Source organism: Sugiyamaella lignohabitans, chromosome B (assembly GCF_001640025.1).
Source record: "Sugiyamaella lignohabitans strain CBS 10342 chromosome B, complete sequence".
NCBI classification, from domain to species: domain Eukaryota; kingdom Fungi; phylum Ascomycota; class Dipodascomycetes; order Dipodascales; family Trichomonascaceae; genus Sugiyamaella; species Sugiyamaella lignohabitans.
The window spans coordinates 2896066-2921256 of record NC_031674.1 but is presented as its reverse complement, the minus strand read 5'-3'; the positions used below and the strand labels follow the sequence as shown (position 1 = coordinate 2921256).

Genomic DNA, 25191 nt, shown 5'->3' with positions numbered 1-25191 from the left:
TTTTGAGGTAGAATGATTGAATTGCTGTTAGAATTGAGCGGTTGGCCCTTGGACGGTAGTAACGACTGCGTCAGCGCAGCAGAGAGGGATCCACTATTAGCTGGAGAAGCTCCAGCCAAGGAAGAGACACTAGATGCAATTGAATCAGGAGATGCGACACCTGATAATCCAATGCCTATAGGTTTGACAATTTTATCAGAGCCACCAATACCATTGCCTGACAGAGGTAACTCAGACTCAGCCTTTACCGACGGAGAGCTTGGTGCAGGCGATTCGCCAACATCAAAGTTGACTGTGTAAGGCAAAAACCTGAACAACACTGTTAGTTTATCAACTGTCTCTTTAGCATGAGCTAGTTTATGAACACAGTTGGGATATATATCTGATAATGAGACTGTGTGACATCAGATAAAATACTTACAAAGATACCACTAATATAGCCATGACGTACTTAGCTTGATTCACCTATATGGATATCCAGTCGAGATCATTGAAATTTAAACCAATATAATACCTTTGGAGTCTCACTTATATTCGTGTTTGCCAAGCTAATTCAGCAAGCAGAGGTCAATATATTTTCTTCTGTTTACTGATTTTGTTAATGTCACTGAAGATTCTAGAATTCTCCGCAATAGCTTTTAGGCAGGGTTCATACATACGACAATGCAACTGGAAACGAACAGGTCACAAGTTTAATCTGAAGCGCAAAGATTGTTAACAATTGACAATACAGGAGATCAGTGAACAATCTGTCGTAGTCGTAGTAAGTATTGGATATTTTTTTTTTCCTATGTCCTCCTAGACTAGTAGTTTATTTATTTATACCCACATACAAGCTTATATTTATAGTTTTCCCATGCCGGGGTTTCTTGTCTGCTTATACCTCAAGCCGTGTCTATGCAGGCTTGAAATTTCCCGCATCAGGGGCGCAAGTCAACCCACGATTCGTGCTGCTGCGTCCACTGTACATGAACTAGTTTGGATGACACGCTTGGGTAGGTTAAGGTTTGGCTACTTTATGAAGTGATATAATGGCCACTTAGGCGAGCATAACAATGGCGCAGGTATGCTTTTCTATACTATTCCCTACATTTGGTATCAAAACTGAAGAATAGAGTCTCTTACTTAAAAGACATTGGGTGATAGAACGGTCAGGTAAGCTAACTGCGACTTCACTGTGCCGGCAATATGTTCTCTGGTGGAATTGCTCTTGAACAAGATAAAGCAACCAGCAACATGATTTCTGCTATTGATCCATGATATCTAGTTATTGCTATTGCACCACATGCAATTGCTCTTAATTCGGATCAGTTGCTTTAGAAGGGATCCGTCCTTAATACAGTATGGTAGCTAAGAGGTGCAGCTACGGCTGGCTTTGGGATATATCGTCAAGCGGCAACGTAAAATTTCTAGCAAATTCAACCTGCTCCGTTTTTACAACCAAAGCTGCAAAATGCTGGTCCAACTTGCTTGTATACCGGTTAGTACGGCGACCTTCAAACACTGCGCATAAATTAATATATAATATATATACAGATATATTATATATACATATATATTATATATACATATATATTATTACATATAGTAGGTTGAGTCGCCGGGAATATTCTGTTAGCAGATCACTTGAATCACCAGCTCTCGGCGTATTTGCAGTTATCACTTTTTCACGTGTAGTTCCTGCCAACCTTAGTTGGCAACGGGCAGTACGCCGAGAGTTCTAAGTAAATGCTTTAATTATTCCATTCTAGAGCCTGCTTTTATTTCAGTCTGGTTAACTCATCCGACAGGTACATCAGTCGGGTCGCGTATTTACTTCTCGTTAGAAACGCAGAGCAAGTCGTAGCTCACTTGGGGATTTTGGAAAATAGAAAAAAGGTTCTGTAAGAAGCACCTGCGAGGTTAAGGGCGGAGCCCCAAGCTCCTTGGCAAGTGCTGGTTGGATTATTTTCTTAGCTAGTACGCAGACCCGTAGGTGAATTAATTAGCCGCTGCGTGAAAACACGCGTTGTTCATGTGTGATGCAGTCTATGCCTCGCCGTGCCCCTGTGGAGCCTGGATCGTCGAGACTAATCTTCCACTGATATTCCCAAGATAAGCTGCTAACAAGCTTTAACAGCGATAAGATAGTCACGTTACTTCATATCGTGAGATAATTGAACCAAATCATCCTACACAGGAAGATCCTTTTAAGTAAATTTGGCCAAAGAGATTCCGAGACTGCGTTGATCGAATTGGGATATTTACAACCACCTCCCACCCAGACACCTGTATCCCACTACGTATATAGACGCCGGTGGTGCTGCTGATATACTGCCGGCTGCTGCTTACCACTGCTTGACTTTTGCATCGAGCCCGTCTTTAATTGGCAACACTGCACTGTACATCACCAATCAAGAGTGTCTTCTGTACAGCTAAACCTACGCCTTTCCATCTCATCTGCAAGGCTATATTGAATATTCCGGTGGAATTTTTTGTCTTGTACTTTTCTTCATTAATTGTATTTTTTTTTTCTCTTGGGATTGATTTTGTTTTTTGTTGCATGCCTACTTGCCTAGAGTGGCTCCCTCTTTCATCATATCATCGCCAGTAAATACAACCTCGAGAGTTGTACACTCTGCTTTGTCGTCATCTACAGTTGTTTCACAGTTTGAACAATTTGAACTACAACCTTTAGATCACCCGCGGTCGTCAACTTTTCGCGAATCTCGAGTTCACTATTCAGAAGGCATGAAGTTCAATCACTCCCTTCAGTTCAATGCTGTCCCTGAGTGGATCTCTAAATATATCGACTATGGAGCACTCAAGAAACTGACTTATCAGCTTGAGAAAGAAGCTGTAGAGGCTTCTGGACGCGATGCCGAGTCAGCAGTCTTGATTGAACATGATCCTGAAGCTGCATTTCGAAGAGTTCTTGATATAGAACTAGAAAAAATTGATCTGTTCTATACGGAGACTGAGTCGAAGATTTTCGATGACCTGGATTATGTCTTAGCCGATGCTATCAAGTATGAGCAAAGGCTAGCAGATGAGCATGTATTCACAGCTGCTGATGGCGTCGTGCAAGATGATCAAAAGTATCTATTTCCTGTTCGAAGCACTTCTCAGGCTAGCTCCAGTGGTAGAGGATACAGTCAAAGCTCGGGCCGCAGAGGAAGCGGATCTTCCGGAGAATCGCTTGACCAAGAGGATGATGGCGGTTCTGATCCTGGTTCCAAGGCATATCCCAGCCTATTAGCACCTACTGGATCAGGTCACCAAGATGCTGACACTAGTATTGATGAGGATCATGTTCATTTAGAAGAATCCGACCCTCGGCCCTATTATGCCAGACGAAGACGGTCTCGAAGCGCATCCGTTGGTGTTTCCGCCAACTCGCGACCTCGTCGAGGTAGTGCCGTCGATATTCGTGATATGTATCTGTTATCAGATCATCTCATCACTTTAAAGAAAAGAACAAGTGCAGTCTATGTTTCTCTAAGTGAACTAAAATCATACATTGATCTAAACCGAACCGGTTTTAGAAAGGCCCTAAAGAAATTCGACAAGACTCTCCATTGTGAGCTTATGTCTACTTATATGGAAGAAGTTCTTGGCAAGAGTTATGCCTTTAGCCAGGCCACGACCGAAGCCCTGGATAGTAGAATCGCTGAAGCGGTCTCTCTTTATGCACGACTTGCAACTAATAATGACGTCAAGACTGCCGGGCAACAATTGAAACTTCAATTGCGGGAACACATTGTCTGGGAACGGAACACTGTTTGGAGGGACATGATTGGCATTGAACGACAGACTCAGGGTACTTTTGCGACCCGTAATGATAAGCCGGAGGCGGCTGAGTTTGTTAGTATACTAGGAGTGTCGGTCCCTGCTGGTCTTGTGTCTGCCTCGACTTTGAAGGTTCTGATTATTAGTTCATTATTTTTTGCTATTTTACTTTTCCCCATTCTTGAAGTGCAAGTACAAAACAACTGTTTGGCGGTGGTTATTGCCGCATCCTTGTTCTGGGCTACTGAGGCAATGCCATTATTTGTTACCTCGCTGCTGATTCCATTTCTTGTGGTTTGTTTGCGTATTCCTGTTGACGCAGAGACTGATGAAAGAATGTCTGCTTCTGAGGCTTCCAAGTTCATCTTTTCACAAATGTGGTCGTCTGTAATCATGATCCTGTTGGGAGGCTTTACGCTTGCCGCTGCACTAAGCAAATACCAAATAGCAAAAATCCTTGCCACCTCAATTCTTAGTCGTGCCGGTACCAACCCTCGTGTTGTTCTTTTGACGCTCATGTTCGTTGCTACTTTCTTAAGTATGTGGATAAGTAATGTAGCTGCACCTGTGCTGTGCTACTCTTTGGCTCAGCCTTTACTTCGTACTCTACCTGAAGGAGATGGATTTGCTAAGGCTATCATTCTAGGTATTGCCTTAGCTTCGAACATTGGTGGCATGGTTTCACCAATTGCCAGTCCTCAGAATATTATTGCTCTTGAAAATATGGACCCTGCCCCTTCATGGGTTCAATGGTTTACAATTGCCATTCCAGTTTCCGCTGTAGGTCTCTTGCTGATTTGGCTATTTCTTATCTTTACTTTCCCAACCGGAAAAGGTGCCAGTGCAATCCCTCATGTTCGTGCCAGTGACGATCGATTCACGTTTGTACACTACTACATTTGTGTTGTTTCTGTGGGTACCATCGTCCTATGGTGTTTTTCACATCAGTTAGAGCCATATGTTGGAGAAATGGGAGTGTTAGCTTTAGTACCTGTAGTACTATTATTTGGTCCTGGTTTGTTGTCATCAGCTGACTTTAACAATTTCTTGTGGACAATTATTGCCCTTGCCATGGGTGGTATTGCTCTTGGTAAAGCTGTATCATCATCGGGACTTCTCGCAGCAATTGCACTACAAATTGAAGCTCTTGTTCGTGGAATGAGCTTATTTAATGTCATGCTTGTATTCGGGTTCATGATATTGACAGTTGCAACATTTGTGTCACATACTGTGGCTGCTCTGATTGTTCTACCATTGGTTAAGTCCATTGGTGAACAGATGCCTGATCCTCATCCACGTCTATTGGTCATGGCATCGGCCCTACTTTGTTCTGCTGCAATGGGTTTGCCAACCTCTGGCTTTCCTAACGTCACCGCCATTTGCATGACAGACGAGCTTGGAAAGCCATATTTAACGGTCGGCAGCTTCATTTCTAGAGGTGTTCCATCCAGTATCCTGGTTTATCTTGTCATTGCTAGCTTGGGATATGTATTAATGTCCATTGTAGGATTTTAAAGATTAAGCATTTACTGATATATTAGAATAATAAAAGCACTATTTATATTTCGATGCCTGTTATACCGTGGCCTACTGGCCAATCCGAATCACTCTTGATAATGGATTAAGACGCCTGAGCGACCATTTGCGTTTGGACAATTTCTTTATTTCTACTCTCTGAAGAGAATTAGGTAGGATGTTAGCGTCACATGGTTTGCTACCAAGATCGTACAAAATTTCCCGCACTTTCGTACTGGTCAAATCCCCTTCAATGATGTCTTCATTTTCGTTACCGTTTAGGGCAACCACTTGAGATTGTGCATTTGGAGCAATGATCTCTATTTCAGCCAAGGGGACCCTCCTACGGCTTGTATGAAAGTCCAAACTGGACTTGTGATTTAGAGAGTACTCTGCTAAATGGTGTGTCAGAACATTATCTACACTTGGTTTCTTGCATTCAACACAGTTTTCATTTTGATAGATAGAGTTATCTTCTGAATCGTTCCCACTGTACAAGTCGTCAACAGTCAGTTCGCTGTATTGTGTTGCAGTGATGATCTTGCAAAACTCCTCAATATGCGACGTGTCTAAGTAAAGTTCCCGTTGGCTTAAACTATCTTGAAAATCGTCTTCAAAAATCTGCTGTGAGCCATTAAAGAACGAATTAATATTGAGGCTCGGGCCATGGTATTCAGCCGAGCCGGAGTTTGTTCTACTTTGTGACTCGCCGATATCTTGAGAGTACCTGGAAACCAGCTTGTTTGCCCATTGACTAATGACTTCTAAGAGAGTAAATTTAAAATGCCACATGTCGTCACTCCAAGAAACTCACTAACTAGTGAATGGAAACATTAAATTTGCAAATTTGTGGAGGTTATGGGCATAAAGCATAATCATCGAAAATAATAGATTTAATTTACATGGCTAACTTGTCTCTATTGTTTAGCAGCAGCCATAATGGCCCTGTTGTCGAATAAATGAATAGAGCTACCATTCTTAGCAACATTGATCATAGCTTTAGCTAAGTCAGCTGATGGACTGGCAAATCTTTGGCCACTAATGGCGTTGACAAATGGTGTCAGTTTGGAAAAAAGCCCCTCTCCAGTCCGTGGGTTGGGTCTTGGAGTGGAAGGTTGAATATATCCGGGTCTGAAAATAAAGGCCCTGTTTTTATAAATCTCGGTCAATTCCCTTTCGGTTTTGCCTTTTACTCTTCCGAATAGAAAATAACTCTTTTCTGTTTGATCTGCACCTTGACCACTTAAGAAAAGGAATTTCATATTTGGATTAGCTTGATTAAAAGCTTTTGCTGCAGCCATAGTATAGTCATAAGTGATTTTGATATAATCTTCCTTGGAAACGTCTCGTTGAGAGATACCTAATGCCCAAATACATGCATCATGACTAGCCAAGTCATTCTTAGCTATAACTTCAGAATAGTCACCAGCAAAATCGCTAAATATAATTTCCTTTAGCTTGGGGTGGCTTTTCCCAACCGTTTTTCTTGTGAGCACTGTCACTTGGTCAATAGAAGAGTCTTCAAGGGCTTGTTTGAGTGTTTCACCTCCCGAAAGACCGGTAGCACCAGTAAGAAGGAGCTTCATATTGGGGGCAGCCGACGTACTGAATCCGCGATGAAATAGGCCGTTATTTGCAAAGAATGGGCGAGTAACCCTGTTCATAGAATTGTAAGCAGCAGCGATGTTATAGTTTAATGCCACCAATGCAGTTCAGGGGTATTTATATGTTCCGCATAGTGGCAAACCCTGAAGATCTTTCTCGATGCACTGCAGTCTATGCAGTCAAAAAGCTACTTTTGGTGCCTTAAATCCGACAGAGATGCTCTGAAGATAGCGCTTGGTGTGCGATAGGGTTTTTTCCGGCGGTACATGCGGCTTCAGAAACGCAATGATCTCAGGATTTAGCGAACTCCCAAGACATTGTTCTCGACAGTGGCAATTATAATCGGATTTAAGAATCTAGAATGGGAAAAGTAAACAAATTATGACAATTGTTAGTATCAACAACTCTAGCAGGTTTTCAAAGTAGATATAATATGCAATAAAACCAGGAGGCACTTATACGTCCCGGCTTTGGGAACGCAATGAAGACCCAGCAAAACTATAAGTCTAGGTCTCATTTTAGATGAATATCAAAAACCAATGCTAAGTGAATAGTATATAATCAAGTTCTATAGTAAAGACTATCAATGTAGTGGTTTTTGACATCTTTTTCCACTTTGCCCACAACTATTTTCACTTTGGGGTGCGCATAGGACAATCGCCGAAGACCGATTTCAGATGCGATATAACTGACACAACTAATGTTTTCTTGCTTGATTCCATGATCCGTCAAAATAGCGACTGCCATTGTGAACGCAGCACCAGAAGAAATTTGGGAGTCAACAAGCAAGACATGACAATTATTTAAATCTTCCTGGGATTCCTTGGAGATGCTTCCAGTACCTCCAGTTGGTTTGAGATCCATGCAGGGCGGTAAAGCCATGGTATGTAGTCTAGGCTCACCAGTCCGTGCATCTGATTGAAGTAACAAGCGACCCAAACGAATATCAGGTATAGTAGCTCTAAGAGCAGTGTTGAAACACTCCCCCCTCTTATAATTGTGACAGCACAAATATTCTCAAATGGAAGGGGCAATCCAGTATACTTTTGTCCTGTAGGAGTCGTGATTGTTTTAGGTGGACAGAGCTCCAAACTGTTTGTGAATTCGTCCAATGCTCTATTCACCAGAATACCGGCCAGTCGGTCGAAGTAAAATATAAATTCATCTGCTGGAGTTTTGATATTGAGCAATATAGTATGAATTGCTTGAATCTGCGGGGTCTGGACTAATATTTTGGCCTTTGTAGAAATTGACTTCCTCTTTCTACCACCTTCATTATCAATCTCATCCTCTTCCCCAATCAGGGACAAAAAGTCGCTTATATGCTGGTTACTCTTCTTTGCAAGCTGTTTTTGCACATTACTTGTAAGCATGTTGATACCAACAGTATTATCTAGACCCCTTGGGATCAGGATATCGGCATTCCGCATAGTAGGTTTTATATGCCTCTCATAGTTTGGTTTGACAAAACGAGTCCACTGTTGAATACTAAGAACAACCTCACGACCCCTGTGAAGTATATCTCTGTTGAGTCTTCGTGCAAGACAAATATCAAATGCAGTATCTACAAATACTTTGAGATCAAGAAGTTCCAGAATTCTTGGATCATGTAATGCATAAAGTCCTTCAATTATAATAACATTTGCTCCGTAGACGGTCAACCATTTGCTGGTCCGATTGTGATCCTCAAAGGAGTATGTGGGGATAACCACTCGCTTTCTAATTTAGTTAGTATTACCAGGATTTTTTTAGATATGGTATTGAGTCTCACCCTTGTTTAAGATCCCGCAGCACCTGAAGTAGAAGTTCGACATCAATGGAATCAGGAGAATCAAAATCATATTTGCTTTGAAATGCTAATTCTTTCTCGGCCTGAGTTAATGGCTTATAAAAGTTATCCATAGAAAGAAGGATTGTCCAAGGAACCTAGTTTAAGGTTAGTTGGTGATCTCATTATTGGTCAAGTTCAGTTCTCGCAAAACTCACATTTAATTTTTGCTGAACTGAAGAGGCAATTGACGTTTTACCACTACCACTACATCCCGCAATACCAATCAGATAAGGTTCCCTCCAAGGTGGGATATAACGGTTTTCTAATTCGCTGCCTTCCATTGTCTATGTATAACTAGGTAAAAAAAAATCCCGTTATCTTTCTTATCAGAGATTTAGTTATCTTTTAAGCCGCGCCATGAACATTGCATTAGCGGCAAAGAAGCGATGTGAGTTTGTGACGGAGGACTAAATAAAAAAATGCCAAATAATGCCGGAATCCTGCTTAACCTTTCACAAGTTTCTTTGATGAATTCTTTTTTCCAGTGAAGAGAGTTTGGCAGATAAAAAAGGATCCTACCTTTTTTTCTTCAGGGCTCTTCATGACTAATGTCTTCACGTGACAATATATTGCCAGTTGCAGATGATCACTCCAGGATGACTTGTGGATGATAAACAATCAGCGGAACTATCTAGGTCAAATAATGGAAGATAATTTTAACAATATAGTGCTTTTAGATGCACACTGTCACCCGACTGAGCGTCCTCAAAGGTTGGATTTGATCAGCTCTATGAAGGCATCAAAATTGGTCCTCATGTCCACAAACCTCGAAGATATAGACCTGGTGGATTCAACGGCATCTTTATATCCAGAGAAGGTTATCCCAGCTTTTGGATATCACCCTTGGTATAGCCACAGACTCTATATTGGCTCTGAACCAAGCTCTAAACAAGAGCATTATCAGAAAGTGCTAAACCCCGTACCGCCGAAAGAGTTCATTGATATGCTACCCGCTCCGCATTCGCTAGACTCACATCTACAAAAGATTCGCAGTTTACTAATAAAACACCCACATGCACTAGTAGGAGAGATAGGACTGGACAAATCCTTCAGACTTCCGGAGACGAATCAAATAGATGATCCATCAGCAGAAACTCCAAAAAAGAAATTGAGTCAGTATAGAGTGGACCTGGAACACCAAACCGCCATTTTCGAGAGCATACTTGAGATTGCTGCCGAATTGCAAAGGTCAGTATCTGTACACGGTGTTAACTGTCATAATGCTGTCTATAGTTCAATTGTGAAACGGTTAGGAAGACCCGAAAACACCTCGAACATCTGTTTACATTCATACTCAGGGAGTGCTGAGTTTTTGGCTAGTACTTGGTTGAAATCAAAGGCTCTGAAGACTAGAGTGTTTGTATCATGTTCTACCCTAGTAAATATCAATACCAAAGAAAGAGCAGATAAACTACTTTCCCAAGTACCACCTGCAAATGTATTATCTGAGTCGGATTATTTTCAGGCGGGTGATACTATGGACTCTTATATACTGGCATCACTCAATAGGATATGTGACCACTACGGGTGGAAGTTAGAGGATGGTTCAAAGAATATCGAAGAGAACTTTCACCGGTTCATAAACTACGAGGGCCAGTAACATGAAAAATGCAGAGTATCTATTATATTACATGAATTATTTATTCCCAGCTATCGATTCTCATGGTGCCCTTCTCTTCCAAGTTTAGGTGGAGCTTGAAAGCGTCTCTGAGGATGTGGGGCTCGTGCAGAGCCTTCTTCTTAGCCATAGCAAACTCTGCTCTATCTAGGTATTCGTTGAGAATTGGCTGGTAGACAGGGTGAGCACACTTCTTGACAATCTCTCTCGATCTCTCACGGGGGGATAATCCTCTCAAATCAGCCAAACCCTGTTCAGTAACAAGAATATCAAGGTCGTGTTCAGTGTGATCAACATGAGTTGCAAAGGGAATTACGGTAGACAAGCCAAAGGGGTCGGTCTTGGTTGCTCTAGCTGAGGGAGTGTGCATAATGGAGAGTTTGGCATTTCTCAGGAAATCACCAGAACCTCCAATACCGTGTAGCATTCTTGAGCCAGAAACATTGGTCGAATTGGCATGTCCATAAATATCCACCTCCACAGGAGTGTTCATGGCAATGACACCCAATCTACGGATAAGTTCGGGATGGTTAGAAATCGCCTGTGATCTGAGAAGGAGTTGCTTGGAGAAGGTATCCCAGTTACTGAAAAAACGTTTGAATCCGCCGGGAGTAAGTCTGATAGATGTAGCAGTAGCAAATTCAAGCTTTCCAGACTCAAAAAAGTCGAGGAATGAGTCTTGCAAGACCTCGGTCCAAACATTGAGGTTAGTGAAAGATGCGTCAGCAAGACCCTCTACGACAGCATTGGCAATATTGCCAATTCCAGATTGTAATGGGTGCAAGTTCTCTGGCATACGACCGAGCTTGACTTCATGTTGAAAGAATTCAACCAGGTGGTCAGCAATAGCCCTTGACATGGCATCAGAAGGAGTGTTTTCAGGGACAGTATCCTTGGCGTCAGATTCGACAATAGCAAGAATCTTGGATGGATCAATGGGAAGGGCTGAAGTACCAAATCTGTCCTTTACTGTTGTTACTGGATATGGCTCACGGTATGGGGGTGCCACTGGCATGTTGATATCATGTAAACCTTCAAAAGAAGGAAGCGCGGTATTTAATTCAATGATAACTTTCTCCGAGGTTGAGACAAGTTCGGGGGTACCTCCGACAGATGGTCCAAGAATGACACCTCCATCCTCGGTGATAGCAGTGGCTTCAATAATTGAAATGTCCAATAAATCATTCTCCTTGAATCTTGTGTAGTATCCGTAGGTCAAATCCTGTGGCCACATGGACAAGTGCTTGTCAAAGAAGTGTGTCTTACCAGCATTGATACTTTTTTCAATAGGCTTGCCCACTTGATGAGGTGATCTTCGCAGAAGCATTCCAAGCTCAGCCCACTTGGATTCTATATCAACATCAGCAGAAGCACCTACAAACAAGTTAAACCCCAGTTTACCCTGGAGGTTGTTGGCCTCCACATGCTTAGCTAAAGCCTTAGGAACGACTTTGGGTCCACCAACACCTGTGAAGCCAGACCATCCCAGGTACTGACCATTCTTGAAATATGGGATCAGCTCTTCAGGTGATCTGAGCTTTGACAACAGAGCTTTGTTTCTAATACGAGATTTGAGAAGAGCGCTCATAATTATTGATCAGTAGATTATTGTTGTTTTCTTAGGAGTGATTGAGAAGGAACGCGGTCAAGGGAATATATAATGCAATCGAATCAAGAGAATAATTGGTCTGTAACAAAGAGATCAATGGCCAACTAGTTAGTGAGAAGCTAAAAAAAAATTTTAAATGAAGGCGTAAACAAAATATATCACAAACAAACTGAAACAAAAAACCTGGTTTAATATCCGGGGTAGAATCCAAATTTATATAAATTGAATAGACACAAGCAGTGGCTCATTTAAACAACTGATTGGCTTTGCTTTGTTGAGTCCAGCGCTGATCTGCTTTCGGACAATATATTTTTCCAACAAATAGTTGCTTTTTCTGTGTTCTTTGTAAATGGGCCTAATCTCAGTATGCACTGATCAACCGGTTAACCCGGCGACGCTGTCTATCACGTAATGATATGGGGATACGGGGATTCTAAAAAGCCTAATTGATGATACTATTATTATTATCAATATATACAAAACGGCCTCATGTAGCCCGGGATATGGTCAGGTGGGACTTCTGCCCGCGGCCAAGTAACATTAATATCCGTTACCTAGAGAATCTGTCATATTATATCTAACGCTATACTAGGTTTTAATTTTTTTTTTCCCACTAACTTGCTGATAGATCAAACTACTAACCGGTATCTCAGATTTTGTGGAGCAATCTTGATATCAGAGAAATAACCAAATTGTCCAGATTGCAACAGTCTATGGTCTGGGGATAGCTAATAGCGGAACACTGCCTCATGCATGAGACATGAAATGCAGCCTCGATGCACGCAAGTTGGAGATGTGAAGCTCCTGTCGGACGACGGGATGTTACAATAGAGATGGAGATAAGTCCGCAATAGGCCCGTACACGCTCTGGACCCCTTGGTATGGGCGGCATGTGCCTTGATTGGAATGGACCGTTGCCAAAACTTCCCGGTGCTTGTATTGGCTCTCAACTGACTCTTAGCTATTAACTATTAGGCAACAGTGATCTCGAAACGTGTTTCATTCTGTCTCTGTTATGGCGGAGCGATTCCGGGACCGCAGTCGGCCCGTGAAATAATAGTCATTTTTAGTAAGTAATTCTAAAAAACAATAAGCGCTCATTTTCAAGTAAAGTACCTGATGGGCGATGATTTGCTGGACTTGGACCTCGTGCTGCGATATGCTATGCCGGAATAAGACCGGATATCACCAGGTACTTCTAGCGCCCGTCATGTCATATGTCACTGCATTGCGGCTGAACAGTTTCTCGGCCCGGTCAAACTACTCAAATAAAAAATTGTATCGGCTCTTATAACTCCCGCCTTGTTGAATCATGTGTGAGCAAGTTATACCGTCACGATTTCTCATACCAAAGGCTAGTTACTTGTGGAGGAGTGTCAACTCTACTTCAGCTTTCGTCAAACTATAAAGTTTCTACAGCCGATTTCTAACTTTAGGTGAGGTAGTAATTGAATTATAGGCGACTGCTATTCGCCCATAGTTATCGCCTGGCGCGAATATACCGGTAATTCCCTATCTAACATATACATGCTGAAGATCATGATTTACATTGCGGGGTATTCCGCGAACATGGGCGCCTACGACGCCTACGATAACCCAAAATAACGTATTCCGTGACAGCTGTGGTGTCTTTGCTCTTTGTCATTGGCTTCCCATCTCTTATTAATCTAGTTTGCGGAGAACCTGAGAGGGGCAGGTTTTCGATGGCGGCTAAGATCGTTTCTTACCCAGCGGTTCTTTCGGTGTGACCTTGATATTTGTATATGGAACCCATTCCATTTCTGTTAGTAGCTTTACTTATTCTCATAGCACGACAGTTTGCTGGAAGAAATTATAAACCACTGGGATACTATATATATTATTCCGAATGTCTTAGGCGGGAAGCAGATCAGATATTTTACCTAACCCTTATCTTTTGAATGCAGGGTCCAGTGAGCAACTTGTATTACTGATCTGATAACTTCAGTGAGATATTTAGCCAGTTTACTTTTCATTTAAATAAAGTTCTGCTGGAAAACATTCTGTGTGCAGGCCAGACTTGTAATATGCTCTTTAACAAAAAATTTACTTGGAGTACTCGCTTGAGATTGATATATAGTTTACATAGTCTCTAAACTATCAGTTCATCCTAACTACGATGAACATCAGCCTTGAGACAGATTTTTGCCAAAATTCGACAACGACAAGAGCCAATACAGCCAGCATCTAATAAACATATATAGTTTGGACGAAGCATGGAGTTGTCACCAGAACAAACCCAGCTCTGAATAGCATTACAACTTCTTCAGTGGGCTGCAGGCTTCGCATCAGTATACTGATCCTGGAAATGGGACATCTGCCGCACTTTTCTGCAAGGTCATCATCGGAAAGTAAAAGACATGCGGTCGATTAAGCGGCTGGCAGTACCGCCAGGCGAGCACGACCCACTCAACAGATGATCTTATGATGAGCCTTGCTATTTGGTGAAGCCCAGTTAGAGTTCAGATGAACAGTCCCTCACAGTGTCATTCACCCTATTATTCCACAAGCTAGTGATTCTGTTATAAAAAATATGACCCAAGGAAAAAAAACAAATTTGAACTTTGTTGAATCAGTTGAGTTGGAAAGCCTGGGTAACCCCCACGAGTCGGGCATCTGAAAACGTTCAAGCCGTGCAGTAGCTAAAAGTACGGCAGTACGGGACATGATCGCCCGGTTTTCCAGTCTCAAAACGTACATCTTTCCTGGCGCACAGCCGTTGGAAAAAAAGCAAACAATAGGGAAAAGGCTTCTTTTACCGTTTAGTAAGAGAGTTGTAAATCGTGGGATTTTGTGCCATCTACGATTTTGTGTTCGTTTTTGTTGTTTTCTTTTAGAATTTTTGATTTTTCCTTTCACAGATTGCTCCTGTTCATAGAATCGGCCTCTTTCTGATATTTGATATTTAATTTCTGACTTTTGATTCGTTCTTGTGGTTCTAGTTGTTGATTCTAGGTCCATAAATTCAGTAGCTTATTTCATAAGGTCTTACATCGCAGGCACACATCACCACCTGCTGACGACCTGTCTCTTAAAAACACAATTACAACAAAGCTCCAAAATCCACAGTCCCAAGACGGTCTTTTGGAGGATAGTTTTTTTGCTGAATTTGTGCTCGGAACTAACCCTATCGATAACTTAAACGATATTAGGATTGTCTTTAGTTGCAGTGAAACGGCACACCGGCATCCACGAACTTTTTTATCGACCATCTTTGTTATCGCATTCATAGTGTTCACACACCTTCTTTCAATATCTCATTTTGAAGTCTCTTTCTTCTTGAATTCCACTGCTTTCATTTTATCAGTACTAAGAACATTTCCGCATACAACATGACTTCTCCTGAAAGAGCACGCAAGATCGCTATTGTTGGAGCCAGTGCTGTGGGAAAGTCTACAGTTACTGTCCAATTCGTGGAAAAGCATTTTGTTGAATCATACTACCCAACCATTGAAAACCAATTTTCGAAGCCTATTACTCACAATGGAATAGAGTATACCACCGAGATCATCGATACAGCTGGTCAAGATGAATTCAGCATCATGAGCCAGAAATTATTAATCGGAATTCATGGGTATATGCTTGTATACGCAGTTACCTCGCGAGCTTCCTTTGAAATGATCCCTATTATTAGAGATAAGATTTTGAATGCTACTGGTACTGACTCCTTACCAATGGTTATTGTTGGCAACAAAAGTGATACTGATGAGAGCCATCGCCAAATTTCCACACAAGAAGGCCAACAACTTGCCCAATCACTGAATATTCCATTTGTTGAGACTTCTGCTAAGACTAACAGCAATATCGACAAAGCATTTGCAACTCTCATTGCCGAGATTGAGCACACCACTCCTACTGACGACAAGTCTAAGTGTGTTATATGCTAAGCTGGTCAGTGAACTCAGCTGTTTACCTTGATCTCCTATGACGTTATTTATTTGTCTACTTAGGTTTATATGCCACTAATATTCAACATTTGCTTACTTGTCCATTAACTCTACGGCCGCTTTTGACGGTTAGTCACTGTCTGACCGTTTTGTGAGCCATAGCACAGCCCCAATAAGCTCTTGCTATACATGGCCCAAAGGGTCTGGTGTCTTGCTCGAGACCCTGACTGTTTCGACTACTTCCAAACGTCCTGAATCAGGATGGAAGGCAGATTCACTTGGTTGAATAATATCCGCAGCCCGATGGCGGAGGGCCGTCGCTCGCCGTTTGCGGAGAGATCATATACCGCTCAAACACTGCATGAGATGAATTCCGCGGCTGATCTAGAGGAGAACTATCACGTGCAATGTAGACTGATTGTGGGTAAGGATATTTGTTATCAAAGTAACGATAAGAGATGATGATGCTGCTGCTTCTCTACAGTCAATTTGATATCACCTTATTCATTTTCTTTGGCTGGTATGAATGCCGCTTTGTGTGCAAAATGCCTGAGTCGCCTGGTTCTGGTGAACCCGATTTAACTGCTGGCTCCGATCCAGGTTTTGGCGAGGTTGTTTCTAGTGTCAAAGAACATGGCAGTAGAAAGAGTCATGGCGATTCCACTGGAACTGAGAAAAGTAATGGCACTACTAATGTTGATGGTATTTCTTCCGGCTCTAGAACTGGTGAGCCAATATCTATGACGAAGACTTCCAATGCATCTACTATATCCATGGTATCTACTACCTCAGGTTACAAATGTGGCATATGTGAGAGTGCCCCCGGAGATGTTGGACCCAGGGGCAAAAAGGTTTTTTTTTGCGGATCTTGTGCCTCATATTCGACATTGGGCCATCGAATCAGTGTAATAAATGTGCTGACCGAAGTCGCCACTCTGAGAAGTGATATCAATGAGGTTATAAATAACGGTCTCTGGTACGACAAAATTGATTATAAACCGATGTATCCACCAATTTGGAAAGAAGACGAGGGACCAGAAAAAGAAGTTGATAAAGATAGACACGAAATTGAGAAAAGTAGTGGAATCTCTGCTAGATCGGGCACTAAACTTACAAATCACAATTGGACGAACTTACTGGTAGCTCGACTACGTGACCGACAATCTCACCTACAAAAGGTTAATGAGGTTATCTGGACTACAAAAGAATCTATTGAAGTATTAAATTCACGAATAAGTCAACTTAAAGCCCTAAACGAAGAACGAAAAAACCGCATTACAACGGCTAGACAGCAGTCAACTGAACTGTATAATAAGCAGAAGGATTGCATTAACGAGCATATTTCGGACAGAACTGAAAGCTCAAGAAATTTAGTTGCATCTATGGATACTCTAAAGACTAAACTACTTCGTGATGTCTGTTCGTTGTTTGTAATTCGAAAGGTTCGCAGGAGACGCGACAGGTTACTGAAATCTGTACGTGATAAAAAGAATGAGAAAAAGTCAAACAGACCAAGTCTTAAAACCGATCGCAGTCATTCAACTGGAAAATTCCCAGAGCGGATCGGTGTAGACCACTTGGAGAGCGAGGTGATACGAACCGAACCAGCAGATCAAAAAGATGAGTTTCAGGCTCGTAGTCCTCCATTCGCTTTTTCAAGGCAATATGATCTTGTACTTGGTTTTAACATTGTGCCAGATCTTTCAATTCTAGCTCATTATTCGCATGTGACAGTGAATTCTGCCTTGGAAAGGTTAGCGTCACTATGTCACCTTTTAGCATACTACCTGGATATTCGTTTACCCTATGAAATAACTCAAACTCATACCGGATATTATAGAATCTCGCGTCCTGGCAAAGAGAAACTTCGGCTTGACATCACACAACCAATACTATCATTTGCCAAGGATAAGCATCTTGAGTTCGAAGCCTATGCAGAAGCACTGGCTATGCTTGCAATAAATACTGCTGCGATTTTGTATAGCAGGGGTGTACATATTAGCCTTGTAGAAGACATTGTCCAGGTTAACCGAACTGTGGCACTTATCGCAGGTATTCGTTTGGAATCTTCTTCTGAACGAGTACACACACTACCCTCTTCAACATCACCCCAGAATCCTGCCGAAGGGGTTCCCTCATCTCAACAAGCTGTCACAACTCAACCAGAGTCGTTCCAGCATAGAGCGCCGCAACCACAGAACCGGAATAGTACAACAGAGTCATTCATGCCAGACCTCTTTTCAGTGAAAGACTACATTGTGTCTCAAATGTATCTAGATATCAGCGGTGGATCTGCCGAGTGGAATCTGATAGAGAAAGATGCGATTCTGGATTCTGTAGTTGATCTCTCTGCGGATCAAGGTGGTGACAATGTCTCAAATGCACCAACTCCGAATCCAATTGAGATAGTACCGTCGACTGGTTCAGCTCGAGTATCTCCACTCAACGCTCCAACTCTTTCACACGGATTGTGAACGTCACTTATGACACTTTTTTATTTATTTATTATGTACTTTTATGACTGATATGCTGGGATCTTATCCCAGTTTTTCGTCTCTCATCGTGCTTTCAGAACCCGATAATATTGCACTGTCCTGTTGAATCAAGTCAGTGTTCGAATTCTTAGTAATGACTACTAACAGGGAGGAATTTCTGAGATATCGAGTACAGCCGTCTTCTTGAGACGCAGGGCTTTGGGATCGTCCTCCTACACCGATTACTGAGATTTTACCTCGTGTGTGGGTTAGGGCACGCCGCATCATAGCATCTCTAGCTTACGATTTGGTTCATTGGTTGGTGATAGGCATCCTCCTATCTTCACCACCATCGATACAGCCGTTGTTCGAGACCGATACAATAACCACGCATTGCAACCATGGCTGTTAAGACCGAGGCCCATTTGAGCGACAAAGAGCTCTGTAAGTTATACAATTGATATTCTAAAGTTTGAAAATTGGTTCATGTGGTCCATCTAGACTGCTTCGGAATTGACAATATCTCCAGTACCCCCAGATTCTGTTAGTAGTTACGCCGAGGTCAACCAACGAATATTGAACGACTCTGACAGACTCTTACCAGTTAGCGGTTGGGGAAACTGGGTCAGAAGTTCTTGTAGTAGCAATTCAACGTTTTGGTCTGTGCTCGTGGTGATCTAGTAACTGAAGTTCTCGATGGTAGGACGGCGAGGAAAAAAAAAAGGGTCAGAGCCTTAGACTGAAGTTAAAACATAGAACTGTTCAAAAATTTGAGAATTAATCGAAATGACTAGAGTACTAACAGATTGTACCAGACGAGCTCAACAAGCAGGCAGTCACCCAGGATTTCAGAATTAAGCCCCGTATCACTTATAATACAGTAGCCGGTGTCAATGGTCCTTTGGTTATCTTGGAAAATGTCAAGTTTCCTCGTTTCAACGAAATTGTTAACCTGACTTTGCCAGATGGCACTAACAGAGCCGGTCAAGTCCTTGAAGTCAAGGGAGACCGTGCCATTGTCCAAGTTTTCGAGGGTACTTCTGGTATCGACGTTAAAAAGACGAAGGTTGAATTCACAGGACAGAATTTGAAAATTCCCGTCTCAGAAGACGTTCTTGGTCGTGTTTTCGATGGTTCTGGTAGAGCTATTGACAATGGTCCTAAAGTTCTTGCCGAAGACTATCTCGATATTAACGGATCGCCCATTAACCCCTTTTCTCGTATCTATCCTGAAGAAATGATTTCTACTGGTATTTCCGCCATTGATACAATGAACTCGATTGCTCGTGGTCAAAAGATTCCTATTTTCTCTGCTTCTGGTTTGCCTCATAATGAAATTGCTGCTCAGATTTGTCGTCAAGCTTCTTTAGTTCGTCCTACTAAGGATGTCCATGATGGTCATGAGGACAATTTCTCCATTGTGTTTGCTGCAATGGGTGTCAACTTGGAAACTTCTCGTTTCTTCAAGCAAGATTTCGAAGAGAATGGCTCTTTAGAGCGAGTTTCCTTGTTCCTTAACTTGGCTAATGATCCCACTATTGAGAGAATCATTACTCCTCGTTTGGCTCTTACAACTGCAGAATATTTGGCTTATCAAACCGAGCGTCACGTCTTGACTATTTTGACTGATATGTCTTCTTATGCAGATGCTCTTCGTGAGGTTTCTGCTGCCCGTGAAGAAGTGCCCGGTAGACGTGGTTATCCTGGTTACATGTATACAGATTTGTCTACCATTTACGAGCGTGCCGGTCGTGTCGAGGGTCGTAACGGTTCGATTACTCAAATCCCTATTCTTACCATGCCTAATGATGATATTACCCATCCAATTCCTGATTTGACTGGTTATATTACCGAGGGTCAGATCAGTATCGATCGTCAACTACACAACAGAGGTATCTATCCACCTATTAACGTTCTGCCATCCCTTTCGCGTCTGATGAAGGCTGCTATTGGTGAAGGTATGACCCGTAAGGACCATGGTGATGTGTCCAATCAATTATATGCCAAGTATGCTATTGGTCGTGATGCTGCTGCTATGAAGGCTGTCGTTGGTGAAGAGGCCCTGTCCACGGAGGACAAGCTTTCCTTGGAGTTTTTGGAGAAGTTCGAAAAGACATTTATTGCCCAGGGCAACTACGAGAACCGTACAATTTTCGAATCTCTTGATCAAGCTTGGTCGTTGCTCCGTATCTATCCCAAGGAGCTTCTTAACCGTATCTCTCCCAAGATCCTTGATGAATTCTATGACAGATCGTCAACCAAGGGCACCAGAGATACTGCTGATGAGGCTGCCGATGAGGATGAAGAGGAGACTAATCTCATCGAAACTTAAACTTTGCTATTTCGTTATATAATAAATAAATCATTGTGTTCATACACCCTTTTTTTTTTTTTTTATGACCAGTCTGGTTTAACGACTGGGGGACTTTATTAAGGTTCCTCTAATACGCCCAAATACTACTATTTTTGCCGGCCATAAATACAGTCGATGCGTTTTGAACAATCGAGGTTACAGGATCTGAGCCACCCGCTAAATAGGTAGTAGATGCAGAGGAGAGGTCAAAGTTATTGGTTGTCGAAAGGTTAAGTTTGTAAACATCAGTTTCGCCTTCAGTAGAGAATACAACAGAGTCAGAAGAAACAGACAAGGAGGTAATGGCAGATGCAGAAGATGTGGACGAAGACAGATTTACGCACGAGAGAGCAGATGATGGGTTTCTAACGTCCCAGCTACAAACCTCACCCGTACTATGACCCGTGACAAGTGTATTTTCCTGATGAGATGCAATTGAAGTTGTAGGTGCGGGAACACTAAGTTTGAAAGCTTCAGCTGAAGTGCGAAGGTCCCACGAGCTGACAATACTCTCTGTCTCTAGACCAATTGCAATTGTTTTGTTATCAACTCCAAATTTAAGAGCTGCGACATCTTCGAAGATTGAGGGTCCACCTAATATTGCTAATGCATTTACAGCAGAGCCAGCATCAAAAGAAGAAATTTCTTTGGCACTGCCAACTTCCCATAGTTTTACAGTCGCGTCTTTAGAACTGGAGACAATGTTTCTACCTCTTTCAATAATTCCTATATCTGTAATATGACCCTTATGGCCAGTCAATGTTCTTGGATTAGATCCATCGACTATATTCCATATCTTGATCTGGAAATCACTACCAATAGACACAGCAGCTTGTCCCGAAGGAAAAAACTTGGCTTTAGTAGTATGCATTAAATGGCCCTTCAATTTTCGAATAACAGTTCCCCTATCTTGGGCTGACAAAACCGTCAACTCTCCTCTGGAAGTGCCTACTAGTAATAAGTCACCCCTGGAGGCCACATCAATTGTAGTTATAGCAGATGGTATATGAGACAGTGGTTGAGAGGATTGATAATTTGGAAATTTCTTCGAAGGGAATTCAATCACTGCCGATGTGGTATGCTCGTAGGTAGCTGACAATTGACGATTGCCATGCTTCTTGATTTCAATTGCACCAGTGCTCCTCAATACCAAACTTTCGCCATTTATTTGATACACCTCAATGTCGTTCGATATATCGTCCCAACTCACCCAAAACGAGTCATGGGCTATTTTCTTGGATTCAACATCAGATATGACATCTAATGCAGAGCTCTGGATCGTGATCCTGGGAATTGCCATGATAGCGGGATTACTATTTAGTCCTTCACTCACCACCTCACCTTGTGTCAAGTTTAGTTCGTTCGCAGGACCTAATCATTACAAAATGTGACGCTTATGCCGTTAGACACCCAGAATTTTCAGGGGGTGGAGATAGCTGCATACGCAAGTAAGATACCCAGATCGGCACTCTAGCGATTGACGGCCGTTTCAGACTATCGATAATCGACCCCGACCTTTTTTTTTTGAAAGCTAAAGAATCATAGTCAACACTAACAGTTTTTCTAAGAAAATAAATAGCAGTGGATATTTTGCTTCAGTGGTAATAAATTGAGCATAGCCTCTTGCTTTGTTCCAGTCGTTTCCAGACCCGGACCCAGAAAAGGGTAATAAAATAATTATCAATTATTAAATTAAGTTAGTTTGCTGACGAAAGTAGATAGAAACCAGCGATTCCCGAGGAGCTGAATATACACTCGCTAATGGAAATATATTTCTAATTTTATGGTCATATTGTGACAGGGATAGCAGTTACTGTTAGACGCGGAGCCTCGCTAGTTTAATAGGCATACAGATTTTTCACCTGCAGGGAGACAACCTAATTATAAACAGGCGAGGCTCCAAAACGCGCTTTGACAATAACGACAGAGAAAGGCCGCACCTGAAAAGTTGCGTTTTGAAGTTGAAATCTAGGTCTTTCACTCAAATATAAAGAGCTAGACTGGAAATCGAGTTGGGGATCTTACTTGTGTAGTTATACAAGAGCGCAAGTGCCAAGCAAAAAGAGAGAGCGAGCCACACAGTTGAGGCAGCAACCAACCTATATACAGCACAAGAAGCTAGAGATTAGATCTTTCAGCTTGATTACAACGAGCACAAGTGCGACTATTGAAGCTCATATTTGGGTGGAATCAAGCAGAAATCATAATTTGGAGAGAGGCATACATACTAGGCGATTGCATTCAAAGTGTAAGAGAGATAATTGCTAGAAGTACAGGGCGCATCTGCTAATCAAATATCATGGTCTCATACAAATCACTTTCAAACTCATATGATGCTTTGGCAGCCAAAGCAAAATTGGAGAAGCTGAACGTTTCAGAATATACATCCAAACTACCGTCTGCCAAGGAGTTACCGGACATCTTCCGGTCCTATCTCACCAAGGGCCGGCTTTTGTATCTTACTATAGCTGGTATAGTTAGTTGGTTGTTGTTATCATCGATTTCAACTGGAAGATCACATGCTGATAAATTCCACTGTTTTGGACCAGCAATGACACCTTTCGAGATGAATGTCAATTCATATTCAGACTGGCACCGAAACTCGCCTACCCCAGTCGAGTTCAATACGCATAAACCACTTTCAATAAAAGAGAAGAACAACAGCTCTTCCATCACTCTACACAACCTTAATACCATTGTGTCCACTAAGGATGCTATCAATAACAGAGAACGAGTGTTGATTCTTACTCCATTAAGAGATGCCAGTCGGTATCTTAGCAAATACTTTGAGCTATTAATGGCCTTGTCATATCCTCATGATCTAATTGATTTAGGATTTCTTATTTCTGACACCTCGGATGAGACTTTGGCTATTCTTTCCAGTGAGATTGCAAATATCCAGTCCGGATCTAATCCATTTAACCATGTAGACATCTTCCAGAAGGATTTTGGCTATAATGCATTGGACAATGTTGATGTACAGGAGCGTCACAAATTTGAGCACCAAGCTCCTCGTCGTAAAAACATGGCCAGAGCACGTAACTACTTGCTCTCCTCGGCCTTGAAGCCTACACATTCGTGGGTTATGTGGCGTGATGTTGATATTGTTGAATGTGCTGACACCATTATCGAAGATCTTGTTAAGCATGATACTGATATCATTGTGCCAAATATCTGGTTCCACAGATATGTAGATGGTAGGGATATTGAGGGTCGTTTTGATTACAATTCGTGGGTTGAATCTCAGAAGGGTCTTAAATTAGCTGCTTCCCTTTCGAAAGATGACGTTATTGTTGAGGGGTACAAAACTCATTATGACACTGGCCGTAATTATTTGGCAAGAATGGGTGATTGGCGATATAACAATGACGAAGAAATTGAGCTTGATGGTGTTGGTGGTGTCAATATTGTGGTCAAGGCCGATGTCCATCGTTCAGGTGTTATTTTCCCTTCGATGCCATTTGAGAACCAAGTCGAGACAGAGGGATTCGCCAAAATGGCCAAACGTGCTGGATACCGTGTCATTGGACTACCCAACTACGTTGTTTGGCACATTGACACCGACGAGAAGTCCAATCACTAAGCAGATTCATAATTTAATACAGACAATAAATAATAATGATTACAATACTCACTAAGGTGGTTATGCAATTTTAGAACCAGCATGTATGTCCAGTTTTAGTCGGACCTGATCCTATCTACCCCTTTAAAGCAGGAGTAAAGGGGTTTTGGAGTGGGGCCCCAGATACTAAATGTGGAATGTTTAAAGCCCACATTCGACGTTACCAGAGAGAGCGCTGCCGGATGAACCAGTCTGGCAGCACATCTTCTGGCGGTGTGTGTAGCACAATCTCCGCGCTGTGGGGATGTGAAGGGCGGGTTTTTGCAGATGCAGACTGTGTGGAGGAAGAAGTTGAAGTAGTGAGGCCTGGCAAGGACTTCCGACGGTACTGTTCACGCTCAATGCTCTTACGGCGCTGGGCTGCTTCTTCATGGGAAATACATTTCAAATCAACCATTTCAAGAAATATCTCTGTCATATAATGGGCTTTTGCCCCGGCAAAGACACGATATTCGGCAACAATTGAAGAATAAGTCCATTTTTGAATATGTCGGAGAATGCCTACAAAGGCATTGGTTCCGTCCATAATGAGAATTGGGTGATTTCTTTTGTCCAAGATATACGTCAAACTATCCTGTAGAATCTCTTTCCCCAGTAGCCTCCAATCCGAGGCTGACCTCCATGGCTGAATGCCTAAATGAACCAGTTCAATATTATTTTCCAACGAATAATTCCTCAGCAGTTTTGAAGGGCGGTCAGCATTCAGTGATATGATAACACCCAGGCCCAAAGTTTTGATAAATTGCAGGTTGACATGATTTATTGAAGAACACCGGTAAATGTTTTCCTCTACACATCCAAATGACTCGGGAGGTGTCAGCATATTCTCTATTACGGGTTGGTTTTATCCCGAATCTCATACAACATGAAACATCTAAAGTTGAATCAATC

The 25191-nt window shown here is 42.1% G+C and overlaps 12 protein-coding genes across 12 annotated transcripts; 6 read left to right on the top strand and 6 right to left on the bottom strand.

Moving 5' to 3' along the window:
• Positions 1–2730: 2730 nt before the first annotated feature.
• On the top strand, positions 2731–5283 carry PHO91 (Pho91p; the record flags this gene model as incomplete). Its single annotated transcript, XM_018879949.1, has 1 exon — positions 2731–5283. The coding sequence occupies one exon, from the start codon at positions 2731–2733 to the stop codon at positions 5281–5283; it is 2553 nt and encodes an 850-aa protein (XP_018737817.1).
• AWJ20_2969 (uncharacterized protein) lies at positions 3795–4163 on the bottom strand (the record flags this gene model as incomplete). The annotated part of the gene is made up of 1 exon (XM_018879951.1): positions 3795–4163. The coding sequence occupies one exon, from the start codon at positions 4161–4163 to the stop codon at positions 3795–3797; it is 369 nt and encodes a 122-aa protein (XP_018737819.1).
• Positions 4713–5036, bottom strand: AWJ20_2968 (uncharacterized protein; the record flags this gene model as incomplete). The annotated part of the gene is made up of 1 exon (XM_018879950.1): positions 4713–5036. One exon carries the CDS (start codon positions 5034–5036, stop codon positions 4713–4715), a length of 324 nt encoding a protein of 107 aa, XP_018737818.1.
• A 917-nt stretch (positions 5284–6200) lies between the features above and the next one.
• Positions 6201–6869, bottom strand: AWJ20_2966 (uncharacterized protein; the record flags this gene model as incomplete). The annotated part of the gene is made up of 1 exon (XM_018879948.1): positions 6201–6869. One exon carries the CDS (start codon positions 6867–6869, stop codon positions 6201–6203), a length of 669 nt encoding a protein of 222 aa, XP_018737816.1.
• A 580-nt stretch (positions 6870–7449) lies between these two features.
• On the bottom strand, positions 7450–7770 carry URK1 (uridine kinase URK1; the record flags this gene model as incomplete). Its single annotated transcript, XM_018879947.1, has 1 exon — positions 7450–7770. One exon carries the CDS (start codon positions 7768–7770, stop codon positions 7450–7452), a length of 321 nt encoding a protein of 106 aa, XP_018737815.1.
• A 1592-nt stretch (positions 7771–9362) lies between these two features.
• Positions 9363–10319, top strand: AWJ20_2964 (uncharacterized protein; the record flags this gene model as incomplete). Its single annotated transcript, XM_018879946.1, has 1 exon — positions 9363–10319. One exon carries the CDS (start codon positions 9363–9365, stop codon positions 10317–10319), a length of 957 nt encoding a protein of 318 aa, XP_018737814.1.
• Positions 10320–10359: 40 nt separating this feature from the next.
• Positions 10360–11925, bottom strand: ACH1 (Ach1p; the record flags this gene model as incomplete). Its single annotated transcript, XM_018879945.1, has 1 exon — positions 10360–11925. One exon carries the CDS (start codon positions 11923–11925, stop codon positions 10360–10362), a length of 1566 nt encoding a protein of 521 aa, XP_018737813.1.
• A 3371-nt stretch (positions 11926–15296) lies between these two features.
• RHB1 (putative GTPase RHB1) lies at positions 15297–15851 on the top strand (the record flags this gene model as incomplete). The annotated part of the gene is made up of 1 exon (XM_018879944.1): positions 15297–15851. One exon carries the CDS (start codon positions 15297–15299, stop codon positions 15849–15851), a length of 555 nt encoding a protein of 184 aa, XP_018737812.1.
• Positions 15852–16309: 458 nt separating this feature from the next.
• Positions 16310–18325, top strand: AWJ20_2961 (uncharacterized protein; the record flags this gene model as incomplete). Its single annotated transcript, XM_018879943.1, has 1 exon — positions 16310–18325. The coding sequence occupies one exon, from the start codon at positions 16310–16312 to the stop codon at positions 18323–18325; it is 2016 nt and encodes a 671-aa protein (XP_018737811.1).
• Positions 18326–18726: 401 nt separating this feature from the next.
• VMA2 (H(+)-transporting V1 sector ATPase subunit B) lies at positions 18727–20657 on the top strand (the record flags this gene model as incomplete). The annotated part of the gene is made up of 2 exons (XM_018879942.1): positions 18727–18769; positions 19141–20657. 2 exons carry the CDS (start codon positions 18727–18729, stop codon positions 20655–20657), a joined length of 1560 nt encoding a protein of 519 aa, XP_018737810.1.
• Positions 20658–20766: 109 nt separating this feature from the next.
• On the bottom strand, positions 20767–21978 carry RPN14 (Rpn14p; the record flags this gene model as incomplete). Its single annotated transcript, XM_018879940.1, has 1 exon — positions 20767–21978. The coding sequence occupies one exon, from the start codon at positions 21976–21978 to the stop codon at positions 20767–20769; it is 1212 nt and encodes a 403-aa protein (XP_018737809.1).
• A 999-nt stretch (positions 21979–22977) lies between these two features.
• On the top strand, positions 22978–24261 carry ANP1 (Anp1p; the record flags this gene model as incomplete). The annotated part of the gene is made up of 1 exon (XM_018879939.1): positions 22978–24261. One exon carries the CDS (start codon positions 22978–22980, stop codon positions 24259–24261), a length of 1284 nt encoding a protein of 427 aa, XP_018737808.1.
• Between the last annotated feature and the right edge of the window lie 930 nt (positions 24262–25191).